Raw genomic sequence first — 27,165 nt, forward strand, 5'->3', positions numbered from 1 at the left:
ATATATATATATATATATATATACATACACCCCGGCCAAGTTTTTTAAACCCAATGCGGCCCCCGAGTCAAAAAGTTTGGGGACCCCTGCTTTAAACCATAACCAAGCATGCATCAATATAGCTCTTGTCTCAAAGTAGGTGTACTGTCACATCACGCCGTGACTTATTTGGACTTTTTTGCTGTTTTCCTGTGTGTAGTGTTTTCGTTCTTGTCTTGCGCTCCTATTTTGGTGGCTTTTACTCTTTTTTTTTTTTGGTATTTTCCTGTAGCAGTTTCATGTCTTCCTTTGAGCAATATTTCCCGCATCTACTTTGTTTTAGCAATCAAGGATATTTCAGTTGTTTTTATCCTTTGTGGGGACATCGTTGATAGTCATGTTTGGGTGTACATTGTGGACGCCGTTTTTGCTCCACAGTAAGTCTTTGCTGTCGTCCAGCATTCTGTTTTTGTTTACATTGTAGCCAGTTCAGTTTTAGTTTTGTTCTGCATAGCCTTCCCTAAGCTTCAATTCCTTTTCTTAGGGACACTCACCTTTTGTTTATATTTGGTTTAAGCACTAGACACCTCTTTACCTGCACGCTGCCTCCCGCTGTTTCCGACATTTACAAAACAATTAGCTACCGGCTGCCACCTACTGATATGGAAGAGTATTACACGACAGCACACACACTCAGCAGACTATAATTACTGGTTTGCAAAAAATATTTTTAACCCAAATAGGTGACACCAGACTGTATCTTGCGGCACAGTGGTTGAAAAACACTGTTATACAGCATTCACAGTGTTTCACTTTTTCCACATTTTATGTTACAGCCTTATTCCAAAATGGAATAAATTCATTTTTGTCCTTAATTCTACACACAATACCCCATAGTGACAATGTGAAAAGTTATATATTTTCTTATTTAGCAAATGTATTAAAAATAAAAAGTATTTACAGCATTTACTCTGTACTCTATACTCTATACTGTACTTTGGCAGCAGTTACAGCCTCAAGCCATCTTGAATACAATGCCACAAGTGTGGCACACCTATCTGTGGGCAGTTTCCCCCATTCCTTTTTGCCCAATACTCTTTGCAGCACCTCTCAAGTTCCATCAGATTGCATGGGATGTGTCTGTACATGTAGAATTTTGAAGATAAAAATTTGTTTTTTCCCCATTTTGGAATAAGACTGTAACATAAAAAGTGGAGCACTGCCAATACTCTCCAAATGCACAGTACATCTGCTTGCAGATAAACAAAATAAAAAAAAGTTGTCATTCTGGTTCTAGCCTAATCTGGGCAGGAGGCAAGTTCAGCAAGTATTCTCCTGTTGACTAACTGAAATGTTGTGGTGCAACATACCTGTCATGTAGAAAGCTTTGTATTTCCCAGCTCGCACTGCCTGCAAGTCGCCAAAACGCCCAGCAGCACCACTGTTTGGGTGGAAGAGGACCTATTAAAAACACAAACAATATCAACAAACAAACACATAAAAACGTAAATATCCCTTGTAGTTGTGACACAGCATTCGGCCAACTATAGTCCAAGTAACAATAACATGATGGCACTAGCCAAGTCATTCGACACAGACAACTGCCAAGGACTTTAATGCTGCATCGTACATCACAGCATGTCATGGCAGTTATATCCGTCTTATTGATCTTATGGCAAGGATATACATTTTCTAACTACTGAATCATAAATTTGTGTCGAGTAAAAACAAAAACATTGGCATTAACAGCTGTGGCTGTAGGGAACCTCCTAATTTTCCGTCACAGAACCAATTAAGTATCACGAGAGGTGCGCATCCAGCAGCTATATCTACCCAGTGGCGGGCCGTGCGTTTCCCACCTAGGCGTTCAGTGATGTCCGACTTCAATGATTACCTCTCAAAATACCATCCATGATGTCACCACATGACCATTGCTGGAGAAATACTATACAGAAACACATTTACGCACTACTGGGAATTGAATCACATCAACAGTATATAAAAGGGGTTATTTTCTGGCGCATTTAAAAATCAATTAAAACATATCTTCTGTGCTAATGTCAAAATTAAAATTTGCAAAAAAAAATATATTTAAAGTGAAAAAATGTAATATTTGAACTCACTATTCAGCGCCGTGTACGCCAGTGGTACCCCTCGTCGCCGGCTGATTAGAGTGGAAATGGCGAGCATTTCTCCATTTCGTCACCAGAACAGCTGAGCTAGCTTTCGGGGTTGACCGACAAGATGTAGTTTCTCTTTAAATATCCTTCTTGAAAATGGCCTTGCAAATATATATCTGCCACCTAATCAACGTTTTGTTCTCCTTCTCTGCTATCCTGGTACGGCTATGGCGCAACACTTCCCGCTTCCTGCTGAATTGAAACTTGTGAATGGATACTCACTTTGGAATGACAAGTGAGTATCCATTAACAGTCTCGTTAACATCAGGCTACTTAGGCCCCCTCTACGCTAAGCCGGCTTAGGTTTCCAGGGTAAATCCCACCTAACCTTATCCTTGTCCACACACACACAATGGTTGTTTAAGACCCCCTCCACCCCCTCCGTCCGCCGGCGCAACGCGACCTAGTACGAATGTGCGGAAAATGCGTACGTCATAGTCACCTCCAGTGTTGCTTTGTGTGCAAGTTCTTAAATGACATATCTGAACAATATCCAGTGTTGTGGTCATACTTGCCAACCTTGAGACCTCCGAATTCAGGAGATGGGGGGCGGGGTTTGGTGGTAGCGGGGGTGCATATTGTAGCGTCCAGCAAGGGTTAGTGCTGCAAGGGATTCTGGGTATTTGTTCTGTTGTGTTTATGTTGTGTTACGGTGCGGATGTTCTCCCGAAATGTGTTTGTCATTCTTGTTTGGTGTGGGTTCACAGTGTGGCGCATATTTGTAACAGTGTTAAAGTTGTTTATACAGTCACCCTCAGTGTGACCTGTATGGCTGTTGATCCACTATGCCTTGCAATCACTTCTGTGTGTGTAAAAGCCGCACATATTATGTGAATGGGCCGGCACGCTGTTCGCATGGAGGAAAAGCGGACGCTATAGACCAGGGGTGTCAAACTCATTTTAGATGGGGGGCCACATGGAAAAAAATCTACTCCCAAGTGGGCCGGACTGCTAAAATCACGGCACAATAACTTAAAAATAAAGACAACTTCAGATTGTTTTCTTTGTTTAAAAATAGAACAAGCACATTCTGAAAATGTACAAATCATAATATTGTTGGGTTTTTTTTGGGTTTTTTTTTTACAATTAACTGTTGCGGTTAATAGTATATATACTTTATTTGTCGTTATTTATATTTTCTGAATAAATCATCAGTCAACTCATTGGTGTTAATTTTCAATCTATAAAGATAACAAAAATAATATCAAAATCAAATTACAGGATGTTATTTATGTAGTTTGCTCATTTTCCTCAACTGGTGCACTAACATCATGTGGTTTATTTTTTTTACATATGTAGCATCATCTACAAAGATACAAAAAATTGCTATTGCGACATCTAGTGGACACATTTAGAACAGCAGTTTCTTTCATTCAAAAATTCAAGGTTAATTTTTATACTTAAACTCATCCTGGGGGGCGGATAAAACCTGTTTGCGGGCCTGATCCGGCCCTCGGGCCGTACGTTTGACACCCCTGCTATAGACAGTGCCTTTAAGGCACGCCCCCAACACTGTTGTACGGGTGGAAATCGGGAGAAATTCGGGAGAATGGTTGCCCCGGGAGATTTCCGGGAGGGGCACTGAAATTCGGGAGTCTCCCAGGAAAATCGGGAGGGTTGGCTAGTATGGTTGTGGTATTTCAATTAACTGGAATCCAGTGTACTGTGGGACCCTATTGTAGTGAATCACACCTGAGCCATCATAAATTTATCAAATCTTTAATGGACATGTGAAAGTAAACAATGTGACAAAGAACATTTGACAACAATCAATTTAGGAATGTAGATATCTGGTCATGACACTCCTCACTCTTTTACCATTTACTTTCATTGTCCATTTGTTTTTGGTGACTTTATATACTCTGGACCTAGACGTTGAGTTTACGCAACATACATGGCGGACAATAACTGATACAGTCTGCTTTGCCAGTCCATATGCATTTGCCATTTTCCGTAGTCTTCACTCGACGACCAGGTAATACAAAGCACATACTACCTTTTTATTATCACATCCACGGGAGCCCACATTCTTGTTGTCTCTCTTTCGACAAATGGACAAAGTTTTTCAGTAAGTAGAATCTCGCTTGCTGGCTCCTCTTGTTAGAAGATAGGGGTCCATCGTCCCTAAGAATGATGTGCTCTGTAGTGACTGTACAAGCCAAGACGAGCTTTGAATATTCTGCCGCATATAGGACGGATCAGACCAGGTGGTAATATACATTTTGGCATGACTCTTCTTTCCAGTCTCCTCCTCCTCTTTTCAAGTATCATAGATGTTCTTTTCTCCTTATACTATGTCACTCCTTCACTGACTGCAGTTCTCCATGTTATTCTGTCTTTTGCTAGGTCTTCTCGGCATGTAGTATCTATTTCACATTGTTTCAATGTCTTTTTTGAGCAATCCTTGTAACGTTTTCTCTGCCCGCCAACATTTCTTTTCCCTTCATTTAGCTGACAGTACAACATCTGTTTTGGCAGTCTTTCGTCGTTCATCCGTACAACATGCCCTGTCCATCGTAGTTGTTTTTTTAACAATTGTACTCTCCGCACTGGGAAGCATGGCCTGCTCAAGTACACTGATGTTTGTTCTCATATCTGGCCACTTATTATTCATCATCTATGCGTAGACATAACTGTTGAAACCTTTCAAGTGCTGTGATGTGTCTTTGATATGCGGTCCATGCCTCTCAACCATATAGCAAAGTTGTTATAACAATTGCTCTGAACACTTTCATTTTGTATCTAGTCTGATGTCATGATTTTGGAACGCTCAAGTCTTAAGCTTTCACAAGGCTGCAGCAGCTTGCCTGATTCTGTGATTGACTTCTGCATCAATGTCAGCATTTGAAGACATTATACTACCAAGGTATGTGAAGCTTTCTACATTTTCAAGAGCCACTTCTTCTATCTTTATTGCAAGTGGTTGCAGGATGACGTCCTTTGGCGATGGTTGGTAGAGTACTTGTGTTTTCTTTGCATTTATTCTAAGTCCAAGTTGTGTGTACGCGTACCGTATTTTTCAGACTATAAGTCGCTCCGTAGTATAAGTCGCACCGGCCGAAAATGCATAATAAAGAAGGAAAAAAACATATAAGTCGCACTGGAGTATAAGTCACATTTTTTGGGGAAATGTATTTGATAAAACCCAACACCAAGAATAGACATTTGAAAGGCAATTTAAAATAAATAAAGAATAGTGAACAACAGGCTGAATAAGTGTACGTTATATGACGCATAAATAACCAAGTGAGAACGTGCCTGGTATGTTAACGTAACATATTATGGTAAGAGTCATTCAAATAACTATAACATATAGAACATGCTGTACGTTTACCAAACAATCTGTCACTCCTAATCGCTAAATCCCATGAAATCTTATACGTCTAGTCTCTTACGTGAATGAGCTAAATAATATTATTTGATATTTTACGGTAATGTGTTAATAATTTCACACATAAGTCGCTCCTGAGTATAAGTTGCACCCCCGGCCAAACTATGAAAAAAACTGTGACTTCTAGTCCGAAAAATACGGTAGTTAAATGCATCAAGTATTACTTGCAAATCTTCTGCACTCTGCGCTTCTATTGCATTATCATATTGGAATTCTACCACTGTGGACCTTGAAACTTTTGTTCTGGCTTGCAGCTTCCTCAGGTTGAACAGTTTTCTATCTAGCCGAAATGTAATTTGAAATAGCTCAGCTGGTATTCGTGAATATGCAATGTGGATCACAACAGAGATACAGACTGAGAACACTTTCAGGCATCCGTGTTTTACTCTATAGTTTTTTCTTCAAAAGGAGCAGAATCATCGCCATTCCCAAGTACTGTAGCTGTCATATTATCATGCATCAATCGGACCATACTGATGAATTATGGAGGACATCCTGATCTCACCAGTACTTTCCAAAGTAGTTCCCTTGAGACAGTGTCAAATGCTTTTGTGAGGTCAATAAACGGCATATAGAGGGGTTTATTTTGTTCAATGCATTTTTCTTGGAGTTGTCTCACCGATATCATCATGTCAGTTGTTCCTCTGTTTGGTCTAAAGCCTGATTGAGATTCTGGGACTATGTCCTCGGCAATGGTCTGAAGTCTTGTGTTGAGGATTCCTGACAGGACCTTATCGGCAGTACTGAGTAGTGATATTCCTCTGTAGTTGCCACATTCTGCTCTATCATTTATCACCCTTTCTTTTGTATATCTTCACAATGTTGGTATTCTTTAGCTCTGGTGGTATTTCTTCCTCGCTCCAAATTTTGAGCATAATTTGATATAGATTTTCTTGTAATTTTTTTTTCCGCCATGCTTATATTTTTCAATTGGAATTCCGTCTGGGCCTGCTGCTTTGCCAGCTTTCATTCGTGAGATGGATTTCTTTATTTCTTCCAGGGTTTGTAAGTCTCCTAGGTCCATTTTGATGGTCTGTTGGGGTATGGCATTGACGACATCCCTGTTCTAGACAGTTCGTTGGTTCAGTAGTTCTTTAAAGTTCTCTCTCCACCGCTCATTGACTTCTTTGTTGGTCTTCAGAATGGTACTCCCGTCTTTGCTCTTGAGGGGCACCTGACCTTGTATAGTTGGTCCATCTCTCTTTTGTTGCTGTAAAGAATGCCTTGAAATTGTTGTTATCAGCTAAAAGTTGTATTTCTTCAGCCTTTGCCCGCCGCCATTTATTTTTCATGCCTCGTTGTACATCACTTTTGATTTCTTGATACTGATTTTTCTCTAAAATGGAGTTAGCGTCATTCTTAAATTGTATGAAAGCTTCCCTTTTTATATTTGTGAGCTGTTGCAGTTCTGTGTTGTTTTGATCAAACCAGTCCTGATGTTTACTGGATTTGTACCCAACTGAGTTATCACATGCTTTTCTGATTGCTACCTTTAATTGCTCCCAGTGTCCTGTTATGTTTGTATGGGATTTGTTGGGTATTGTTTCTTCCAGGTTTCTTTCTAGTTCCATGCCATGCTCATCTTCCTTTAGACATTCAACGTTGGATTTTTTGCTGTGTGGTTTGTTATGACATTTTCTTCAAGCCTTTAGTTTTAGCCTCATAACTGATGCAATCAATCTGTGATCTGACCAGCACTCATCTACACCAGTTACAGCTCTGGTCTGAAGTACATCTTGTTGGTCCCTTTTTTTTACTATAACATAGTCAATCAAGTGCCAGTGCTTTGAACTTGGGTGTTATCAGGACACTTTGACAGAATTCTTTTGTCTAAAGATGGTGTTGGTGATTATCAAACTGTGTTCCGCACATTTGGTCAGAAGTAAGGCCCCTTTGCATTGTCTTTACCTACACCATTATGTCCAATTACACCCTCCAATATATTGTGATCTTTTCCACCTCTTGCATTGAAATCACCAAGAATAATACGTTTATAAGCTCATCTAACTCCGCATAGAAAGCCTCCTTAGTTTCTTCTTCAGCACCTAGAGTTGGGGCATATGCACTTATAAGAGTAGCATGTTGGTTGTGTTTTACGGCCAAATACGTTGAGTCCGCGACATACATGGCGGACAATAACTGATTCAGTCTGTTTTGCCAGTCCAAAAGCATTTGCTGTTTTCCGTAGTCTTCCCTCGACGGCCAGGTAATACAAAGCACACGCTACTTTTTTTTTTATTATCACATCCAAGGGAGCCCGTATTCTCATTGTCTCTCTTTCGACAAATGGACAAAGTTTCTCGGTAAGTAGACTCACAGCTGACCTGGACATTCGAAAGTTCTCTTGCCGTCTGAGAAGGGTTGTACTGTATATTATTATTATATCATTCGTAATAGTTGTTTACTATATTCTATTGTATTGTTTTTGTACTTTATTATCTAAAAGTTAGTTTTCCTTTTAAAAAGGCTTGTGACATGTTAAAATTGTGCTGTTTTGGCTTGCCGGGCACCAATTACATTTCAATGGGAGACATTGATTCAAGATACAAGTGCTTTGAGTTAAGCGCTCCGTCACAGAACCAGTGAAGCTTGTAAGTCGAGGTCCTACTGTGTTTGATGTTAACGCTGACCGTGCAGTTTGCTCAGTGGCATTACATAGGTTCTACTGCTGCTGTGCAATGCACTTATTAACACATGACAATGTGGTCAAGCAGAGCGCCCATCCAAAAGGAACGGCAAGCTTTGGTACCTTGTGACCAATCTGTTCGCCATGCAGGAGGACTCTTGAGGCATCAATCCCATCGTAACGCCTATCTGAGGGGGGCGTCACCTCCGCCAGGGATAAAAGAGTTGGGAAGATGTCCATACCACTGGGAGAAAGTACGATTTTTTTTTAAATTATGGGATCAATTATGTTCCACTAACAGCGAGGGAGTATGCATGGAAAGTAAATACACTAAGTATCAATGTTCAAACACAACAAGCATAGCATCTCCAAGTATCAATATAGTATTAGAAAAATAGCCATAAGGCAACAAACCTAAGCAGGACAGAGCTGGTGGAGTTTGCTGGGATCACACCAGGCCAGTAGGCCACTGTTGGGACCCTGTGGCCTCCTTCCCACGTGGTTCTCTTAGCTGAGCCCCCACCTCACATGAAATCAAGAGATGTTCCAAAGTCACCTTTCGAACTATGTGTTACACTTTAGTTCACCAGCGCTACAAAATAATTTCCATTATTATTTCATGCTTGTTTCATTTGAATTTCCTTTGGGCAATAAGGCTGCCTAGCAACAGGTGCCATAACCACTGGAATTAGGATTTTTTTTTTTTTTAAACATTGTTTTTTTGCTATGTAGTCTACCTTGGTGTGCTACCCGTTTTATTCATATAAAAATGTATCCATCATGGAATGCTGACAAAAAAAGTAGTATATGTTTTTTTTACCTTCATAACAAACATAAAAACCTTGTGTACTGCTAGAAAGTGTGATTTTTTTCTTAAGACATTATACCTCTTTTTGTCTGCCACGTCCCTTTGAATGGACCAGGACTTCCTGCATACTTGCACTTCTGCTCCCAAGGACCATTATCGCCTAAAAATGTGCACATCATGGCAACACTCCGGATGTAAACACAGATGTAATCAGTCAGCGTAGGAGACATACCAGTGAACCAGATAAACGTATCGCCAGCATATGAAGCACTTTTGATGGCCCCTACAAGGTCATCCATTTCTCTCAGGCTCGCGGCGTACACTTGGCGGTCAGGTGGGGGATGCCCTGTACTGGTTTCAGGAGGAACAGATTGTGGTGCCAAGGGTACATGCATGTGAGATAGTGCAATGTACAGGAAGTAGGGCTGTCCTCGCTCTCTGCAGGTACACAAAAAAATACATTGTGTTTGAGGTCTACAGAGACGCTCCCATTAAATGCATTAGGTCGGGGGTCAGCAACCCGCGGCTCTCGAGCCACCTGAGGCTCTTTAGCGCCGCCCTAGTGGCTCCCTGGGATTTTTTTTAAAAAGGATTGAAAATGGAAAAAGATGGGGGAAAAATAATTTTTTTGTTTTAGTATGTTTTTTGTTTGAGGACAAACATGACACAAACCTTCCCAATTGTTAGAAAGCCCACTGTTTAATATGTTTGTGTGTATGCTTCACTGATGAGAGTATTTGGTGAACATCGTTTTGTCCTACTATATTCGGCGGTTCTTGAACTCACCATAGTGTGGACTGTGACGTTTGTTTACATGTAAAATCTTCCACTCCTTTGTCTCATTTTGTCCACCAAAACTTTCATGCTGTGTGTGAATGCACAAACTTCTTTGTCTCATTTTGTCCACCAAAACGTTCATGCTGTGCGTCAATGCACAAATGTGAGCTTTGTTTATGTTATTGACTTGTTGGAGTGCTAATCAGGCTAGTTAGCCTAGCTGTATGTATATATTGCATCATTATGCCTCATTTGTAGGTATATTTGAGCTCATTTAATTTCCTTTACTTGTATCCTCTTTGTTATTAATTTAGTTTTGCATGTCTCATGACACATTATCTCTATGTAATATTGGCTGCATTTCAGATAGTTGTTTGTGTGCCATGTTGTTCCAGACCACAGCAAACGTTACCTAGCTTGCCAAAGATTGTAATAAATCCATTAAAAGAAGACGGCATGCAGTTTCCTTTAACTTGGACACACATCCATACTTTTGGAGTTATCTCACCTTCTAAGTAGCCTCTTATTTACCAACGGTTTCTAATGTTATAAAAATGTGTAGAATAAATATTACATTTCAACATTTCTGTCAACGAAGGTTTGCTTCAGCCTGCGACACAGTCATTTTGATAGTAGGCTATTATAGCCAATATAGACACTTACGTCATGTGTTGCCTTCATTATAAGACGGCTTTTCATTTTTTGCGGTTCCAGACAGATTTTTTATTTTTGGTCCAACATTGCTCTTTCAACGTTTTGGGTTGCCGACCTCTGCATTAGGTAAACACATTAGACAGATGCTTCATTAAGTACACATTCAACACAAGAGCCGCCGAAATTCCTGATTACGGACAAAAAATATCTCTGTTTTGATTGTATTCGTAGTATTTACACTAAATTACACTGAGAGGTGCCAGTCACTCTCACGAAGGACCAAAATATTAGAGACACCTTTAAATATGATGTAATGCAGTTCTACCCTACTGCAAACACTGTTAAAAAAAGAAATGCAAAGCAATAGACTAGCACAAGGTATCCTTTTAGTAGATGGCAGTCAAACATAAGAGAAGTGTAGGCTGCACTATGACTCAAGTAAACAACACCAACATTTTGTATGTTCCATTGAAAATATAGAACATTACACACGGCGCTCAAAAACCTATCAAAATGTTTTAGTATGACTTTGGTAAGCTATGAAGCCGCACCATTTGATGTTCTTCAACATACGAGTATTATTATGGTGTGTGTATAAAGTAAAACATTATCTGGTGTTTTGTTTCACAATATTATGCAAAAGCAACTTTTCTTACCTTATGGTACCTGCTAATTTGTATTTGGGATCTGCATAAGTCCTGAAAAATTGCGCCCGTCCACCTTTGTAGTTTGTGCCGACACCGTAGTTGATACGCTTCTTCTTTTTCTCTATCTTCTTGTTATGGGACATTCATCCTCCGCTGTTGCCATTTCTAATATAAAGTAGTGTAAAGTTCTTACTTATATCTGTCAGTAAACTCGCCATGAAAGCGCTAAAACATACCGGTGTAGTGACTTTACATTATTCACCCAAGGAGCTTTAGTTATTAGAGAGTTCCGGTGGGACGGTTTTTCACGGGACACATTTCCGGTGTGGTAGTAGTGTAAAGTTCTTACTTATATCTGTCAGTAAACTCGCCATGAAAGCGCTAAAACATACCGGTGTAGTGACTTTACATTATTCACCCAAGGAGCTTTAGTTATTAGAGAGTTCCGGTGGGACGGTTTTTCACGGGACACATTTCCGGTGTGGTAGTAGTGTAAAGTTCTTACTTATATCTGTCAGTAAACTCGCCATGAAAGCGCTAAAACATACCGGTATAGTGACTTTACATTATTCACCCAAGGAGCTTTAGTTATTAGAGAGTTCCGGTCGGACGGTTTTTCACGGGACACATTTCCGGTGTGGTTGTTTCCGGATGAGAAGATGCTGCTCCGTTATGGATTTAAGTAAAGTGCAAACACAGTTAAAAAAAAAGAAATGCAAAGCAATAGACCAGCACAAGGTATCCTTTTAGGCAGCTTCTGGATTCGTCTCATGATTTCCAGTGCAAAAATTATCTCGTTTGACGTGTACCTGCTCGCCACTCTGACATACCGCAATACAATTTGTTGGTCATTTAATAGTCCCTTTTTAAAGCGGTGTCCTGTAGCATGCATGAAGAATGTTGGCTCTCTGGAAGCCTGCATGTGTGTGGCCTAGTCAGCACAGCACATGACTTGATTGATAGTCAGCCGCTACTCCTTCACATGACCCTCAACTATAGCATGTTTCTCTCACACAGCTGCAAACAGCAGGGTTCACCCTCCTACGCAACCCCTCTACACACAGTACACTTTACTCTCAACTTTAGCAAAACACAGTATGTACAGTATGTGTTGCTCAAGTTGAGGACACTTATCATTACAGTCACGGACATGGAGGATTATAGCAGTTTTGCTCAGCCTCATGATAATTTCCACACCCACATCGTACCTCACGTTGTGCATAATCTTGAGTGCAGCAGACTGGTACTGTTCAGTAAGCGTCCATAAGTTGAGGGGCTGCTCCACGATGGTGCGGTTTTCAATCAAAGGAAGACCCACATTGGAAAAACAGCCAGATCTAAAACATGCAGGATACTGTAAATAACACCTTCTAGGATCTACTGTATGCAAACCATGATTACAAACATTAACAACTGTGGCTGTGGGCAAGTTGGAAGTACCTACATTTTAAGCATCATGAATAGTTAGCGTCCATGTAAATGAGAATCCCTAATTATCCTAGGAAAAGTCCCATATTTTGAAATGCAAATCATTACCGCTATTACAGCATCGATTATGTTGCTGCTGTGTTGTGTAATATGCTTTTTCATAAATGATCAGGAAAAAAAAAAAAAAGAGCTATGTTTTCCTTTCCACTTTCTCGTGCACCCCGAATCATTAGTAAAGTTGAAAAAATAAGAGGTAATAAGATGTTATGTTGTAAAAGCTTTTTGTTTCCAAAATGTAAAAAAAAGAAGAAAAAACATACTGTACAACAGCATAAAGTTAAGTTAAAGTTAAAGTACCAATGATTGTCACACACACACTAGGTGCGGCAAAATTATTCTCTGCATTTGACCCATCACCCTTGATCACCCCCTGGGAGGTGAGGGGAGCAGTGGGCAGCAGCGGTGGCCGCGCCCGGGAATCATTTTTGGTAATTTAACCCCCAATTCCAACCCTTGATGCTGGGTGCCAAGCAGGGAGGTAATGGGTCCCATTTTTATAGTGTTACCTCAACTTAAGAGTGCCCCACCTTAAAAGTGTTGGGAGATAAAAGCTGTCTCTGGCCTAATGGTATGCTTTAAGTTACAAGTAAAAAACTGAAACAATGGCGTAGCTAATGTTACAATGCCCAAAACATCCTGTCTTACTCGCTGGCATTAGCATATATAGCTGGAGATCGACTTAACTTGGTTTTCCAACCAAGAGAAGGAAGAAAGTCCGTGTGAAGGACAGTGCCGAGAAGAACAAGTGGATGATATTCACTGAATTTAAGAAATAAATCATCATAGAAATGGCCGAAGTAGTTGGAGCGTATCACTGCTAATCTGCACCATACTGAAGCAAAATGAGTCGATAAAGCCAACTAAGACTGTTAAAATAATATCTAAACGGCAAAGATTTATCAATGAAAATAAAGAAAAGCTGTTGATGGTGTATGACGGAGAAGCAGATGGAAGGAGATACCGTAGAAGTCCACTCTCCAAAGTAAATGCTGTACATTATTATTACATTACTTCATAAACTACTGTAGTATTTAGTAGTACATTCCATTGTATTGTTTTTATACAATATCTATCATCAAAAAATGTGGTTATATTTTTAAAAGGCATGTTAAAATGTGTGCTGTTTTCAATTCATTTCAATGGGTGACGTTGAACCAATAAGGCTTGTAAGTTGTGTTACTACTCTATTTTTAATTATTTCCTGCTTCCAAATAACGCCCCGTCTTCTTGGCAGTTCAGACAAATAAACGCCCTGTCTACAAATAGAGCACAGTCACATGCAAGCATCACAATATGTTAAGTTAAAGACACAACAACGGTGCAGCAAAACTGGCTTTTTACAACAATGAAGTAACATTTTGACCGGAAAATTAAGTCAGTCAAAAAGTACACAGGTTTACTATCAATTCAACTGGGTTGAAATGCATGTTGCTTGTGATACACACTTCCATTTGCATGTAGAAGTAACTTTTCGGGATTTATAAATAGGATGCATGTCTAAAATAAGCAAAAACTATTCAAATCACGTCATATAAGCAAAAAGGTTGAATAATGAATATAAATCTAGCCCCACCCACCTTAAAATGTGCGATCCAGACGAGTCACAGGGGGGACACTGTGGAAGATTATATCCAGGTACATCTGTACAACCCATGTCGTTGCTGTATGGGACCCCCAGGTAATAGTCAAAACCTGTCCAAGAGACAATAAAAGAACAAATCTGAATCTTTCTTAAAGGAACCATGCACTTAATTTGTTTGTCTTTCATGCGTAATGAAATAAAATGCATCTATAAGAATATTACCTTTTAAAATCCTCAAATAATTTCTTACTTTGACATCAGCTTGTACCAAATTAAAAAGTATTATAGTTTGTACTAGTTTAGCTCATCAATATACGTCTGTTGTTGGTTGATTTCTCATTTGAAAGTACTTACTTAGACCTTAACGGTTTATTAATAAGGTGTTTATATTTATATGCTACTCCAAAGCAGAGACACTGCAAACACAGCATGGATTTAAAAAGAGTAGCAGCAGGGGGGTGGACTGAGTGGACAGTGGGTGAGAAGTCAAAAGATACACTGCCAGAAGGACCCAATGACGTCAGAACCCTAAACCGGTGGAAAATTCTGTACAATTGTTTTAATCTGAGGGTGACTGCCATGTTTTCTTGTTATTGACGCTCTATATCAGGAGTATCAAACTAGTTTTTTGCTGAGGGCCACATCGCATTCATAGCTGCCCTTAGAGGGCCGCTTGTAACATCTAAGATATGAATATGAATGTAAAACGATTCGCTTAATGATAGTACATCATTGCCCATGCATTTGATTATTTGATGTATTTTTTTACGTGCACTGTGAAAAAAATCTTTAGATTTTACTGTTAAATTTTTTTTTTAAAAACAGGCAGCTTAGTTGCCAGAATTTTACCCCAAAAATGGTGGTGGGTTTTTTTTTCACAGCATTTTAATGTAAGTGGAATGAAAAAAAAGGTACCACTAGTCCATGGTTTTATTTATTTTTAGCTATTTACAGACAGACATAATTTTGTATTACATTGTTTATTTTGTTAATATCATAGTCCGTTCTGCAAAAAGGTTATCCCTAGAAGCACACAGCTTATGGTTGTTTTTATACTGTATTATTGTAAATGGAAAAGCGGTACCAAAGTTGATTTAATGGTAAAAATCTTGGCAGCTCAGTCGCCCCAAATCTGTTGTGATTTTTAGTTTACAATTATTTTTATTATTTTGAAATCAGAGGTCAATCAGATATTTATGGGATTTTTATGGCATACACACACACACACATATATATACATATATACATATATATATATATATATATATATATATATATATATATATATATATATATATATATATATATATATATATATATATATATATATATGGGATAGGCTCCAGCCACCCCAGTCACCGCGACAGGGACAAGCGGTAGAAAATGGATGGCTGGATTATCTTCATTTTAACAAAAACATTTTTTGGGAACATATGATAATATTAAAGTTTAAAAGATATACAATTGCATGCAGCACATGGATTTTTAAAAAATTAAAACAACAACTACATTGTTCTACTGTTCAAAATCAAATGTTACAAAGACATATACCGTATTTTCCGGACTATAAGGCGCACTCAAAATCGTGTTGTTTTTTTTTGCAAAACTTGACAGTGCGCCTTATAACCCGTTGTGCCTAATGTACGGAACAATTCTGGTTTTGCTTACTGACCTCAAAGCAATTTTATTTGGTACATGGTGTAATGATAAGTGTGACCAGTAAATGGTAGTCAAACATAAGAGATATGTGTAGACTGCACTATGATGGCAATATGACTGAAGTAAACACCAACATTTTATATGTTCCATTGAAAATATAGAACATTACACACGGCGCTCAAAAATCTATCAAAATGTTTTAGTACGACTTTGGTAAGCTATGAAGCCGCACCACTTCATGTGCTTCAACATACAAGTATTATTATAGTGTGTGTATAAGGTAAGACATTATCTGGTGTTTTGTTTCGCAATATTATGCATAAGCAGCTTTTCTTACCTTGTAGTCAGTGTTGACACCGTAGTAGATAATCTTATTTTTCTCTATCTTCTTGTTATGGGACTGTTGCCATTTCTAATATAAAGTAGTGTAAAGTTCTTACTTATATCTGTCAGTAAACTCGCCATGAACGCGCCAAAACATACCGGTGTAGTGACTTTACATTATTCACCCAAGGAACTTTAGTTATTAGAGAGTTCCGGTCGGACGGTTTTTCACGAGACACATTTCCCTGCAGATGAGATGCTGCTCCTTTATTGATTTAAGTCAAGTCTGAATGTCATTAAAACAGTTCGCTCCATCTTTTGACACTTCTTCCACTCCCGTCCTTGCACGCTACATTGCTACAACAAAGATGCCGGGGAAAAGACGCTGCCGAAGGTGAGCCACGTAAATAAGACCGCCCAAAAAACGGCGCATCCGGAAGAGACTGTCAGAAAGCGGCTTGAAGATGATCTGTAAAACATAACCTATGCAACATTTTGACCAAAGAACCACCATTACATGTTATGTAGACCACAAGGAAGTGTTTTCCATTCAGGAAAAAAATAATGTGACTCCTTTAATGCACCCTATAATCCAGTGCACCTTTTATATGAAAAAAGATCTAAAAGAGCATTCATCGGCAGTGCTCCTTATAATCCGGTGCGCCCTAGGTCTGGAATATACGTAGTAAGAAAGGATAACATACTTCATTAACGCATACTATTTCCAGGCTTTTGCGGGCCATATAGATTGAAGTGGGGGGCCCACATCTGGCCCCCGGGCTTTGAGTTTGACACGTTTTATATTTTAATTCCAACCTTGCACCGTTGCTACCTGGTTAGGTCTAAGTCCTCGTCACCTCTTTGTGTGGGACCATATGGTCCATTGTGGCCCAGATGCCATTTCCCGATCATAGCGGTGTAGTAACCCGCCTCCCGCAGCAGCTGTGGCAGCGTGACTTCAGACAGAGGCAGTCCGCCCACGGAGCCCACGGCAAAATTGTGAGTGACCCCGTTCCTGAGTCCATAGCGGCCTGTCAGGATGGAGGCGCGGGATGGGGAGCAGGTCGAGGCCGGAGAGTGGAAGTCTAACAATCTGCAATGAATAAAGACGACAGGGGGATACATATTGCTATTGAGCCACTTCATTAGGAACACCAACACAATGACGACTCAATGAAGAGGAGCAATGATTACGCAATACCTCAGTCCTTGCTGGGCCATCAGGTTGAGATTGGGTGTGTTGTTTGTCCCCTTTTCAGGCTGGTTGATGTCCAAGTCACCCCATCCTATATCATCAGCAAGTATGACGATGAAGTTGGGCTTTTTATTGGGCTTTTTAGCCCCAGCTCCGTGCTCAGACGCTCGGTGGAAGCACAGGGCGCACAGCAGTATCCCACACACGAGCGGCGGCGTGAATCCCTCTAGCATTTTGTGCAGAAACCTGGAGAAAATATAATTTGGGGGGTGAGGATGGGGAGGTGTGTGACTGTACAGCAGTGTTTTTCAACCTTTTTGGAGCCAGGGCACATTTTTGTTCATTGAAAAAAATGCGGAGGCACACCACCAGCACAAAACAATAAAAATGTAAACTCGGTAGTTGATATTGACAGTAAAAAGTCATTTTTGCAATTGTTGGGTATGAATTCAAACCATAACCAAGCAAGCATCACCATAGCTCTTGTCTCAAAGTAGGTGTACTGTCATGACCAGTCACATTACGCCGTAACTTATTTGGAGTTTTTTTTGGTGTTTTCCTGTGTGTAGTGTCTTGCACTCCTATTTATGTGGCTTTTCCTGTTTTGTTGGTATTTTCCTGTAGCAGTTTCATGTCTTCCTTTGAGCGCTATTCCCCGCATCTGCTTTGTTTTAGCAATCAAGACTATTTCAGTTGTCGCTATCCTTCTTTGTGGGGACATTGTTGATTGTCATGTCATGTACGGATGTACTTTGTGGACGCCATCTGCTCCACACGCTGTAAGTCTTTGCTGTCGTCCAGCATTCTGTTTTTGTTTACTTTGTAGCCAATTCAGTTTTAGTTTCGTTTTCCATAGCCATCCCTAAGCTTCAATGCCTTTTTAGGGGCACTCGCCTTTTGTTTATTTTTTGGTTTACGCATTAGATACAACGTTTACAAAGCAATTAGCTACCTGCTGCCACCTACTGATATGGAAGAGTATTACGCTGTTACTCTGCCGAACTCTAGACAGCACCGACACTCAAAAACGGCACTTTATTTGCAGATTATAATAACTGGTTTGCATAAAATATTTTTAACCCAAATTGGTGGCACAGTGGTTGAAAAACACTGCTGTACAGTATTTATGCATATTACCAAAGAAGCAGGTGGAGAAGGGGTTGTGGAAGTAAAATGTTAAATGTTGAAAAGGCATGTATACCCAGTCACTAAAAGGGTTCAATGTCCACAGTCAATTCTTTGGAATTTGTATTAAGTAGCTTGTGTAAAAATAACCACAAAACAAAACCAATCTGGCCAAATCTAGGATCAGCTGTTACATTCATAAAGGACAGGAATGCAGCACTGATCTTAGCAACACTGTGAATGAAAGTAAAACTGAGATATAAATTGAGTTAGTTTGTTTAAAAAAAATTAAAAAAAATCCCCTGAATTGGTGACGTGGATGTTACAAGATACCAAATTTCAGCTAATATGGGATCGAAAGCCCATACAAAAAAATCCCACATGTTGGTGACTCCGTCTCTTTGCTTTTTTTTATCGAGTATAACTGCAAAATAAGTCAGCTTGTGGCAAAATAAAGTTGCAAATGCTAGCACTTTGATAAAAAGGGAGGTAAACTAGTATTGAATACAAGAAAGAACTTGTAGCAAAGTAGGAACGTGTGGATCTACACTCCCCTCCGCCCTCTCCACTCAGTGCTGTCCTCAATAAAAGGTCAGAGTGATGTTAAATGTAATTTAATTCATCATTTGTATCATATTTCACTTGATTTTCTGCCTGTAAAACAATAATTATTCTCTATGAAAAGCATTTTGTGTTCATATTTGTGGGCATCCTGAACAGATTAATTGGATTTGGATTATTTCTTATTTGGAAAAAATGCTGAGGTTTTCATCTAACCTTTTGGAACTGAGGGGAGGGGGTGTCGCACTAATATACAATGAAAATTTCAACCTTACCCCTAACCTAAATAATAAATATAAATCGTTTGAGGTGCTTACTATGAGGTCTGTCACACCGCTACCTCTCGACCTGGCTGTTATCTACCGCCCCCCTGGGCCCTATTCGGACTTTATCAGTGAATTCTCAGAGTTCGTTGCTGATCTAGTGACGCACGCCGACAATATAATCATAATGGGGGACTTTAATATCCATATGAATACCCCATCGGACCCTCAGTGCGTGGCGCTCCAAACCATAATTGATAGCTGTGGTCTTACACAAATAATACATGAACCCACGCATCGCAACGGTAATACAATAGATCTAGTGCTTGTCAGGGGTGTCACCACCTCCAAAGTTATGATACTTCCATATACTAAAGTAATGTCCGATCATTACCTTATAAAATTTGAAGTTTTGACTCTTTGTCAACAAGCTAATAATAATAATAACTGCTATAGCGGCCGCAACATTAATGCTGCCACAACGATGACTCTTGCTGACCTACTGCCTTCGGTAATAGCACCATTCCCAAATTATGTCGGCTCTATTGATAAACTCACTAACAACTTTGACGATGCCTTGCGCGAAATTATTGATAGTATAGCACCGCTAAAGCAAAAAAGGGCCCCTAAAAGGCGCACCCCATGGTTTACAGAAGAAATTAGAGCTCATAAATTATCATGTAGAAAACTGGAACGCAAATGGCGCGCGACTAAACTTGAGGTTTTCCATCAAGCATGGAGTGATAGTTTAATAACTTATAAACGCATGCTTACCTTAGCTAAAGCTAAATACTACTCAAATCTCATCCGCCTCAACAAAAACGATCCTAAATTTCTGTTTAGTACAGTAGCATCGCTAACCCAACAAGGGACTCCTCCCAGTAGCTCCACCCACTCGGCAGATGATTTTATGAATTTCTTTAATAAGAAAATTGAACTCATTAGAAAGGAGATTAAAGACAACGCATCCCAGCTACAACTGGGCTCTATTAACACAAATACGACTGTATATACGACGGACACTGCCCTCCAAAATAGTCTCTCTATTTTTGATGAAATAACATTAGAGGAATTATTACAGCGTGTAAGTGGGATAAAACAAACAACATGTTTACTTGACCCACTTCCTGGGAAACTTATCAAGGAACTGTTTGTATTATTAGGTCCATCAGTGTTAAATATTATAAACTTATCACTTTCCTCCGGCACTGTTCCCCTAGCATTCAAAAAAGCGGTTATTCATCCTCTGCTCAAAAGACCTAACCTCGATCCTGACCTCATGGTAAACTACCGACCGGTCTCCCACCTTCCGTTTATTTCCAAAATTCTCGAAAAAACTGTTGCACAGCAGCTAAATGAACACTTAGTGACTAACAATCTCTATGAACCTTTTCAATCCGGTTTCAGGGCAAATCACTCTACGGAGACAGCCCTCGCAAAAATGACTAATGATCTATTGCTAACGATGGATTCTGATGCGTCATCTATGTTGCTGCTTCTTGATCTTAGCGCCGCTTTCGATACCGTCGATCATAATATTTTATTAGAGCGTATCAAAACACGTATTGGTATGTCAGACTTAGCCTTGTCTTGGTTTAACTCTTATCTTACTGACAGGATGCAGTGCGTCTCCCATAACAATGTGACCTCGGACTATGTCAAGGTAACGTGCGGAGTTCCCCAGGGTTCGGTTCTTGGCCCTGCACTCTTTAGTATTTACATGCTGCCGCTGGGTGACATCATACGCAAGTACGGTGTTAGCTTTCACTGTTATGCTGATGACACTCAACTCTACATGCCCCTAAAGCTGACCAACACGCCGGACTGTAGTCAGCTGGAGGCGTGTCTTAATGAAATTAAACAATGGATGTCCGCTAACTTTTTGCAACTCAACGCTAAGAAAACGGAAATGCTGATTATCGGTCCTGCTAGACACCAACATCTATTTAATAATACCACCTTAACATTTGACAACCAAACAATTAAACAAGGAGACTCGGTAAAGAATCTGGGTATTATCTTCGACCCAACTCTCTCGTTTGAGTCACACATTAAGAGTGTTACTAAAACGGCCTTCTTTCATCTCCGTAATATCGCTAAAATTCGTTCCATCTTGTCCACTAGCGACGCTGAGATCATTATTCATGCGTTCGTTACGTCTCGTCTCGATTACTGTAATGTATTATTTTCGGGCCTCCCTATGTCTAGCATTAAAAGATTACAGTTGGTACAAAATGCGGCTGCTAGACTTTTGACAAAAACAAGAAAGCTTGATCATATTACGCCTATACTGGCTCACTTGCACTGGCTTCCTGTGCACCTAAGATGCGACTTTAAGGTTTTACTACTTACGTATAAAATATTACACGGTTTAGCTCCAGCCTATCTCGCCGATTGTATTGTACCATATGTCCCGACAAGAAATCTGCGTTCAAAGAACTCCGGCTTATTAGTGATTCCCAGAGCCAAAAAAAAGTCTGCGGGCTATAGAGCGTTTTCTATTCGGGCTCCAGTACTCTGGAATGCCCTCCCGGTAACAGTTAGAGATGCTACCTCAGTAGAAGCATTTAAGTCCCATCTTAAAACTCATTTGTATAATCTAGCCTTTAAATAGACCCCCCCTTTTTTAGACCAGTTGATCTGCCGTTTCTTTTCTTCTCTCCTCTTCTCCCCTGTCCCTTGCGAGGGGGAGTTGCATAGGTCCGGTGGCCATGGATGAAGTGCTGGCTGTCCAGAGCCGGGACCCCGGGTGGACCACTAGCCTGTGCATCGGTTGGGGACATCTCTGCGCTGCTGACCCGTCTCCGCTCGGGATGGTTTCCTGTTGGCCCCGCTGTGGACTGGACTCCCGCTGATGTGTTGGATCCACTGTCCACTGTGGACTGGACTTTCACAATGTTATGTCAGACCCACTCGACATCCGTTGCTTTCGGTCTCCCCTAGAGGGGGGGGGTTACCCACATATGCGGTCCTCTCCAAGGTTTCTCATAGTCATTCACCGACGTCCCACTGGGGTGAGTTTTTCCTTGCCCGTATGTGGGCTCTGTACCGAGGATGTCGTTGTGGCTTGTACAGCCCTTTGAGACACTTGTGATTTAGGGCTATATAAATAAACATTGATTGATTGATTGATTGATTGATTACTTCTGATCAAAGCACCTCTATATTGATCTTTTTGACCATTTTTCAAATTTGTTATGATACAGAGTTTGAGGTGTGTATTAGCTGCAAGCCAAAACTCTCCAAATTAGTCTGAAAAAGGAAGAAATGCATTCTTGAAACATTCAACTGAGTGTATACAGTGGACAGGGTCACCCTTTCCGTATATGCAAAACAGGTGCTGTGCCGCGGGGTCCCATTCGTCACGATTTACTTAACACAGGAAATGTGACGAATTAGGGCGTGCCCACAATCCACTTTAGCTGCCAGACGGCAGTAGAGTGTTTAACATCTTCAAATGTTTTTTTTTTGCATTCCCAACTTTGATCACAGCGCTAGTTGCTATGTAGAGTGGCGCTTTCCGCCATTTTCAGCAGACTGCATTGCAATCACCCTCCACATTTTTATCACTCCAGATCCACCCAGGAATGTGGTCATATGAATACCTTCCCTACTGTCAAATTTGAATTAAAGGGGACCTACTTTGAGGAATTTCCTCTTTTCTGACTTATAGATGTTAAAAATGGTGGACACTGGTGTTAAACAGTGCCAATGTGTTTGTCATGATAGGCGGCAGCAGAGCAGCAAGATCATGACATTATCAAATCATAACATTCACGCTTTTCGGCGTGAACTTGCACACATTTTTTTGATGCTTCTGTTGGCGGGATTTATCAGTCTGGCTACATTGTGACGTCACAGCGAGGTGGACGTATTTCTTTGGACATTAAGGACCTGATTTACTAAGATCCAAATGCAAACAATAAAATAGTGTGCACTATTAGTACTATGAGATCTACTAAGACTGCGTGTGCAATTGAAAAGTGGTGCAGACTGCCTTATTTACATGAGGATTTTGCATCTACTGTATGGGGCATCACCACGGAAACGCTCTCCTTTACTGCACATTCATTTTATATCAACATGCTCCTACCTGTGGCGTTTTGCTACGTTTTCACACAAGCAGCAGAACACTTTTTATGTGCATTTTAGAAGGAGTTGTGTAGTGCCTCTACAATGAAACCTATTATTTAATATGTTTACCGCCAAAGATGCACTCGAGAGGCTGCACTTACTCCACTCAAGACCAAAAAACGCATACTCAAAGATTTATTTATAAGATTTATTCATATTACAAATTTTTTTGCAATAATATTGTCTCTGGGAAAAAAACGAGCGTCATTTAGAAAATACTAAAGGACACCGAAACAATTTAATTTGTTTTAATCAGCCCCTTAAGTTCTTTAGCAGCTATAAAATGATGTTGCTTGATAGACGGAATGTCTATTATTTTTTATTTCAGACCGTCCAAAATGTCGACTCACACGTAGGACGAGGATTCTCGTTTGATCCTGCAGTCGTGTGTGGCACAGTGTCCGTTTGCACGTTCTTCTGACACATTCTAAATAAAATGCAAAATAGTCTTCACGAAACGAGGATGAGTGTTAATAAATCACGTTGCGCATGCTGTATAATACATTTGCATTTTCTCCTCCCAATACTGTGGCCGTTTTGATGATTAGCCTATATTTTGCATATTCATAAAGACAAAGACACAAGATGGATTGCACGCCTTATTCTGCTCACTTAACAGACGCATTTCCCCCTTTGCACACGTTTAGTAAATTAGCTTTGCATGGGCTATGAAGTTTGCACAAACCTTTAGTAAATCAGGCCTTAAGTCAAGCTCTCATGCAGGCTGTGAGGAAACACACAACAAGGTAGGATAAAGTATTAGTTGTAATTTTGGCATGTGCATAATAACACCGATAGACAACATGCAGTGACATAAACACTGCTAAAATCAGCTGTTTTTTATGCGGCTCTGAATTGATCCGAGTGTGTGCAGGTGTACCAAATGTTGTGACTGAGTGAATTTATAAAATGTTCATGATGTTTATTTTTGACCGCATCTGGGAAAAAAATAGCATTGAGGACTTCCAGATATATATTTAAACGGTGTACGTTTTCAAAAGATAAAATATGATACATTTGGAATGGCCGGGCATGGTTTAATTTGCAATCTGAGAACGCTTCAACAGTCTTGATGATAAGACTTGTGATTGTGATAAGACTTACTTACTATTCATCAGTAGTGCTGATAAATATAAATATCAAATATACTGTAAAGAAAGGGACTTATAAAAAAAAGTGGTGAAAAATAAATGTACATACATTTACACATTGCTAAAATAAATACATTGTAACTAAATGAATAATAATAATATGTATGCTTCTAAAATAAACTGTTCATAACATTAAAGTGCGAATGAAAATACAGCTTCAACAGCCATAATTTTTGCGCTTAAAAAACTTCTATGACTTTAGCTACAGAATTGCTCTGTTTGACAATATCATTACTGCCACAAGTGGTGGAAAAGTGTATTACAACTGAGTACTGCTTAGGCCCTGTTAAATAAATAAATGATAAATGGGTTATACTTGTATAGCGCTTTTCTACCTTCAAGGTACTCAAAGCGCTTTGACAGTATTTCCACACTCACCCATTCACACACACATTCACACACTGATGGCGGGAGCTGCCATGCAAGGCGCTAACCAGCACCCATCAGGAGCAAGGGTGAAGTGTCTTGCCCAAGGACACAACGGACATGACTAGGATGGTAGAAGGTGGGGATTGAACCCCAGTAACCAGCAACCCTCCGATTGCTGACACGGCCACTCTACCAACTTCGCCACGCCGTCCCCTGTTGAAAATTAACCATAGGGTTGGGCCGAGAACGCCACTTAGGGGGCCGCCAAAAAGTATGTATTTCTCAGCTGTGATCCGAATTGGTCGCAGCGATACTCAGTTGTAATACATTTTTCCACCACGTGTGGCAGTAATGACAATGAAAGAAAAAGAAGTCTGGCGCTTAAGTCACAGAGAAGTTTCTTAAGCACAAAATGACTAAAATAGTGAAGCTGTATTTTGGTTTGCACTTCAATTTTATCTCTGCATCTTGGCGTTCGTCACCAACCCTCTCTAACAGATCCCATATTATTTGACAAGGGTTATCCTGTTAAACTGTAAGTATGTAAAGGTATAAACATTGAATATGCCTAAAATCAAGACTAAAATTAGTAATGCAGTGTTAATATTAGAGGACAAGTTGGGCCCCGACGTCAAAATGTTTAAGAACCCTTGCTCTACATCACAAGAAAGTATTTAAAAAATGTAGATTGAAATCATCATAGGTCACCTTTAAAGAATGAGAGGGTGCTTTAAAAAATGATAATTTTACTGCAAACATATTCCTAGTCTCATCCTGCTCTGTCACTGATAATTTTTCCCATATGCTTTCACTGTTTTCTGTAGCGCACAATGCTGGTGCTGAGCTGATAAAGACATGCTGGGTTCAAATACTGGCTAAAGATGTGCCAAGAACATTGTACACTTATGTAAAATGTTTTATCTTGCGCAAAAGAAAATACATTTTGTACAAAACATGTATCAAATTAAATACAGGCTTGATTTAAAAATAGTTTCACACAGATAAAAAAGTATGAAACACATTGTAATAAAGGAGCCTCAAAATAACATTTTGTGTAGGGGCCCCAATTTAGCCAGGGTGGTCAAACCTTGCAGCGAGTCGCCACCTCATCACAGGGCCAACACAGATAGACAACATTCACACACTAGAGTCAATTTAGTGTTGCCAATCAACCTATCCCCAGGTGCATGTCTTTGGAGGTGGGAGGAAGCCAGAGTACCCGTAGGGAACCCACGCAGTCACGGGGAGAACATGCAAACTCCACACAGAAAGGATCAAACCCAGGACCTTCGTATTGTGAGGCACATGCACTAACTAACCCCTGACCCCACCGTGCTGCCCCACCAAAGAATCACTTCTTAAAATATTCAAACAGTGTTACTGTTCAAACTGTGTGTAATGTTACAGTGGCCCAAAATTATTAAATATACTAGTTAAATAAAACCCCTGCCTTTTTTTTTAATGCATATTTAGGCCTGCCACGCTAATGTATTTGAATGTTGGTCACAATGTTTTCTGAGTTGGTACTTGGTGAAAAAAAGAATGTAACAGTTTAACTTTTTGCATTAAACTACTGTATTATATTAAATTGTCAAAGCTATTCTAATTCACTGGCATGCAGCTGTATGGCCTATTTCAGGGGTCCCCAAACTTTTTGACTCAGGGGCTGCATTGGGTTAAAAAAATTGTGGCCGGGCTGTTATATATATACATATTAGTCCTGGTCAAAAGTTTACATACACTTGCAAAGAACATAATGTCATGGTTGTCTTGAGTTTCCAATAATTTCTACAACTCTTATTTTTTCGTGATAGTGTGATTGGAGCACATACTTGTTGGTCACAAAAACATTCATGAAGTTTGGTTCTTTTATGAATTTATTATGAGTCTACTGAAAATGTGACCAAATCTGCTTGGTCAAAAGTTTACATACAGCAATGTTAATACTTGGTTACATGTCCCTTGGCAAGTTTCTACTTTTGGTAGCCATCCACAACTTCTGGCAAGCTTCTGGTTGAATTTTTGACCACTCCTCTTGACAAAATTGATGCAGTTCAGCTAAATTTGTTGGTTTTCTGACATGGACTTGTTTCTTCAGCATCGTCCACACGTTTAAGTCAGGACTTTGGGAAGGCCATTCTAAAACCTTAATTCTAGCCTGATTTAGCCATTCCTTTACCACTTTTGACGTGTGTTTGGGGTCATTGTCCTGTTGGAACACCCAACTGCGCCAAAGACCCAACCTCCGGGCT

General features: G+C 39.9%; 1 protein-coding gene across 6 annotated transcripts in view; it reads right to left on the reverse strand.

The window, feature by feature from the left end:
- The window catches only part of arsg (arylsulfatase G), a 41,176-nt gene that overhangs the window by 2,696 nt on the left and 11,315 nt on the right, over positions 1–27,165 (reverse strand). For 5 of the 6 annotated variants that reach the window (XM_062056029.1, XM_062056030.1, XM_062056034.1 and 2 more), the window contains 9 exons: positions 17,317–17,556; positions 16,973–17,208; positions 14,128–14,242; positions 12,271–12,399; positions 9,217–9,422; positions 9,064–9,144; positions 8,591–8,699; positions 8,300–8,420; positions 1,350–1,440 (listed from right to left, as the gene is read on the reverse strand). In XM_062056029.1, the coding sequence (XP_061912013.1) occupies positions 1,350–1,440; positions 8,300–8,420; positions 8,591–8,699; positions 9,064–9,144; positions 9,217–9,422; positions 12,271–12,399; positions 14,128–14,242; positions 16,973–17,208; positions 17,317–17,556 (1,328 nt within the window). The remainder of the gene's footprint in view (positions 1–1,349; positions 1,441–8,299; positions 8,421–8,590; positions 8,700–9,063; positions 9,145–9,216; positions 9,423–12,270; positions 12,400–14,127; positions 14,243–16,972; positions 17,209–17,316; positions 17,557–27,165) is intronic. The other variant, XM_062056035.1, reaches the window with a different exon arrangement.

Source organism: Entelurus aequoreus, linkage group LG08 (assembly GCF_033978785.1).
Source record: "Entelurus aequoreus isolate RoL-2023_Sb linkage group LG08, RoL_Eaeq_v1.1, whole genome shotgun sequence".
NCBI lineage: Eukaryota > Metazoa > Chordata > Actinopteri > Syngnathiformes > Syngnathidae > Entelurus > Entelurus aequoreus.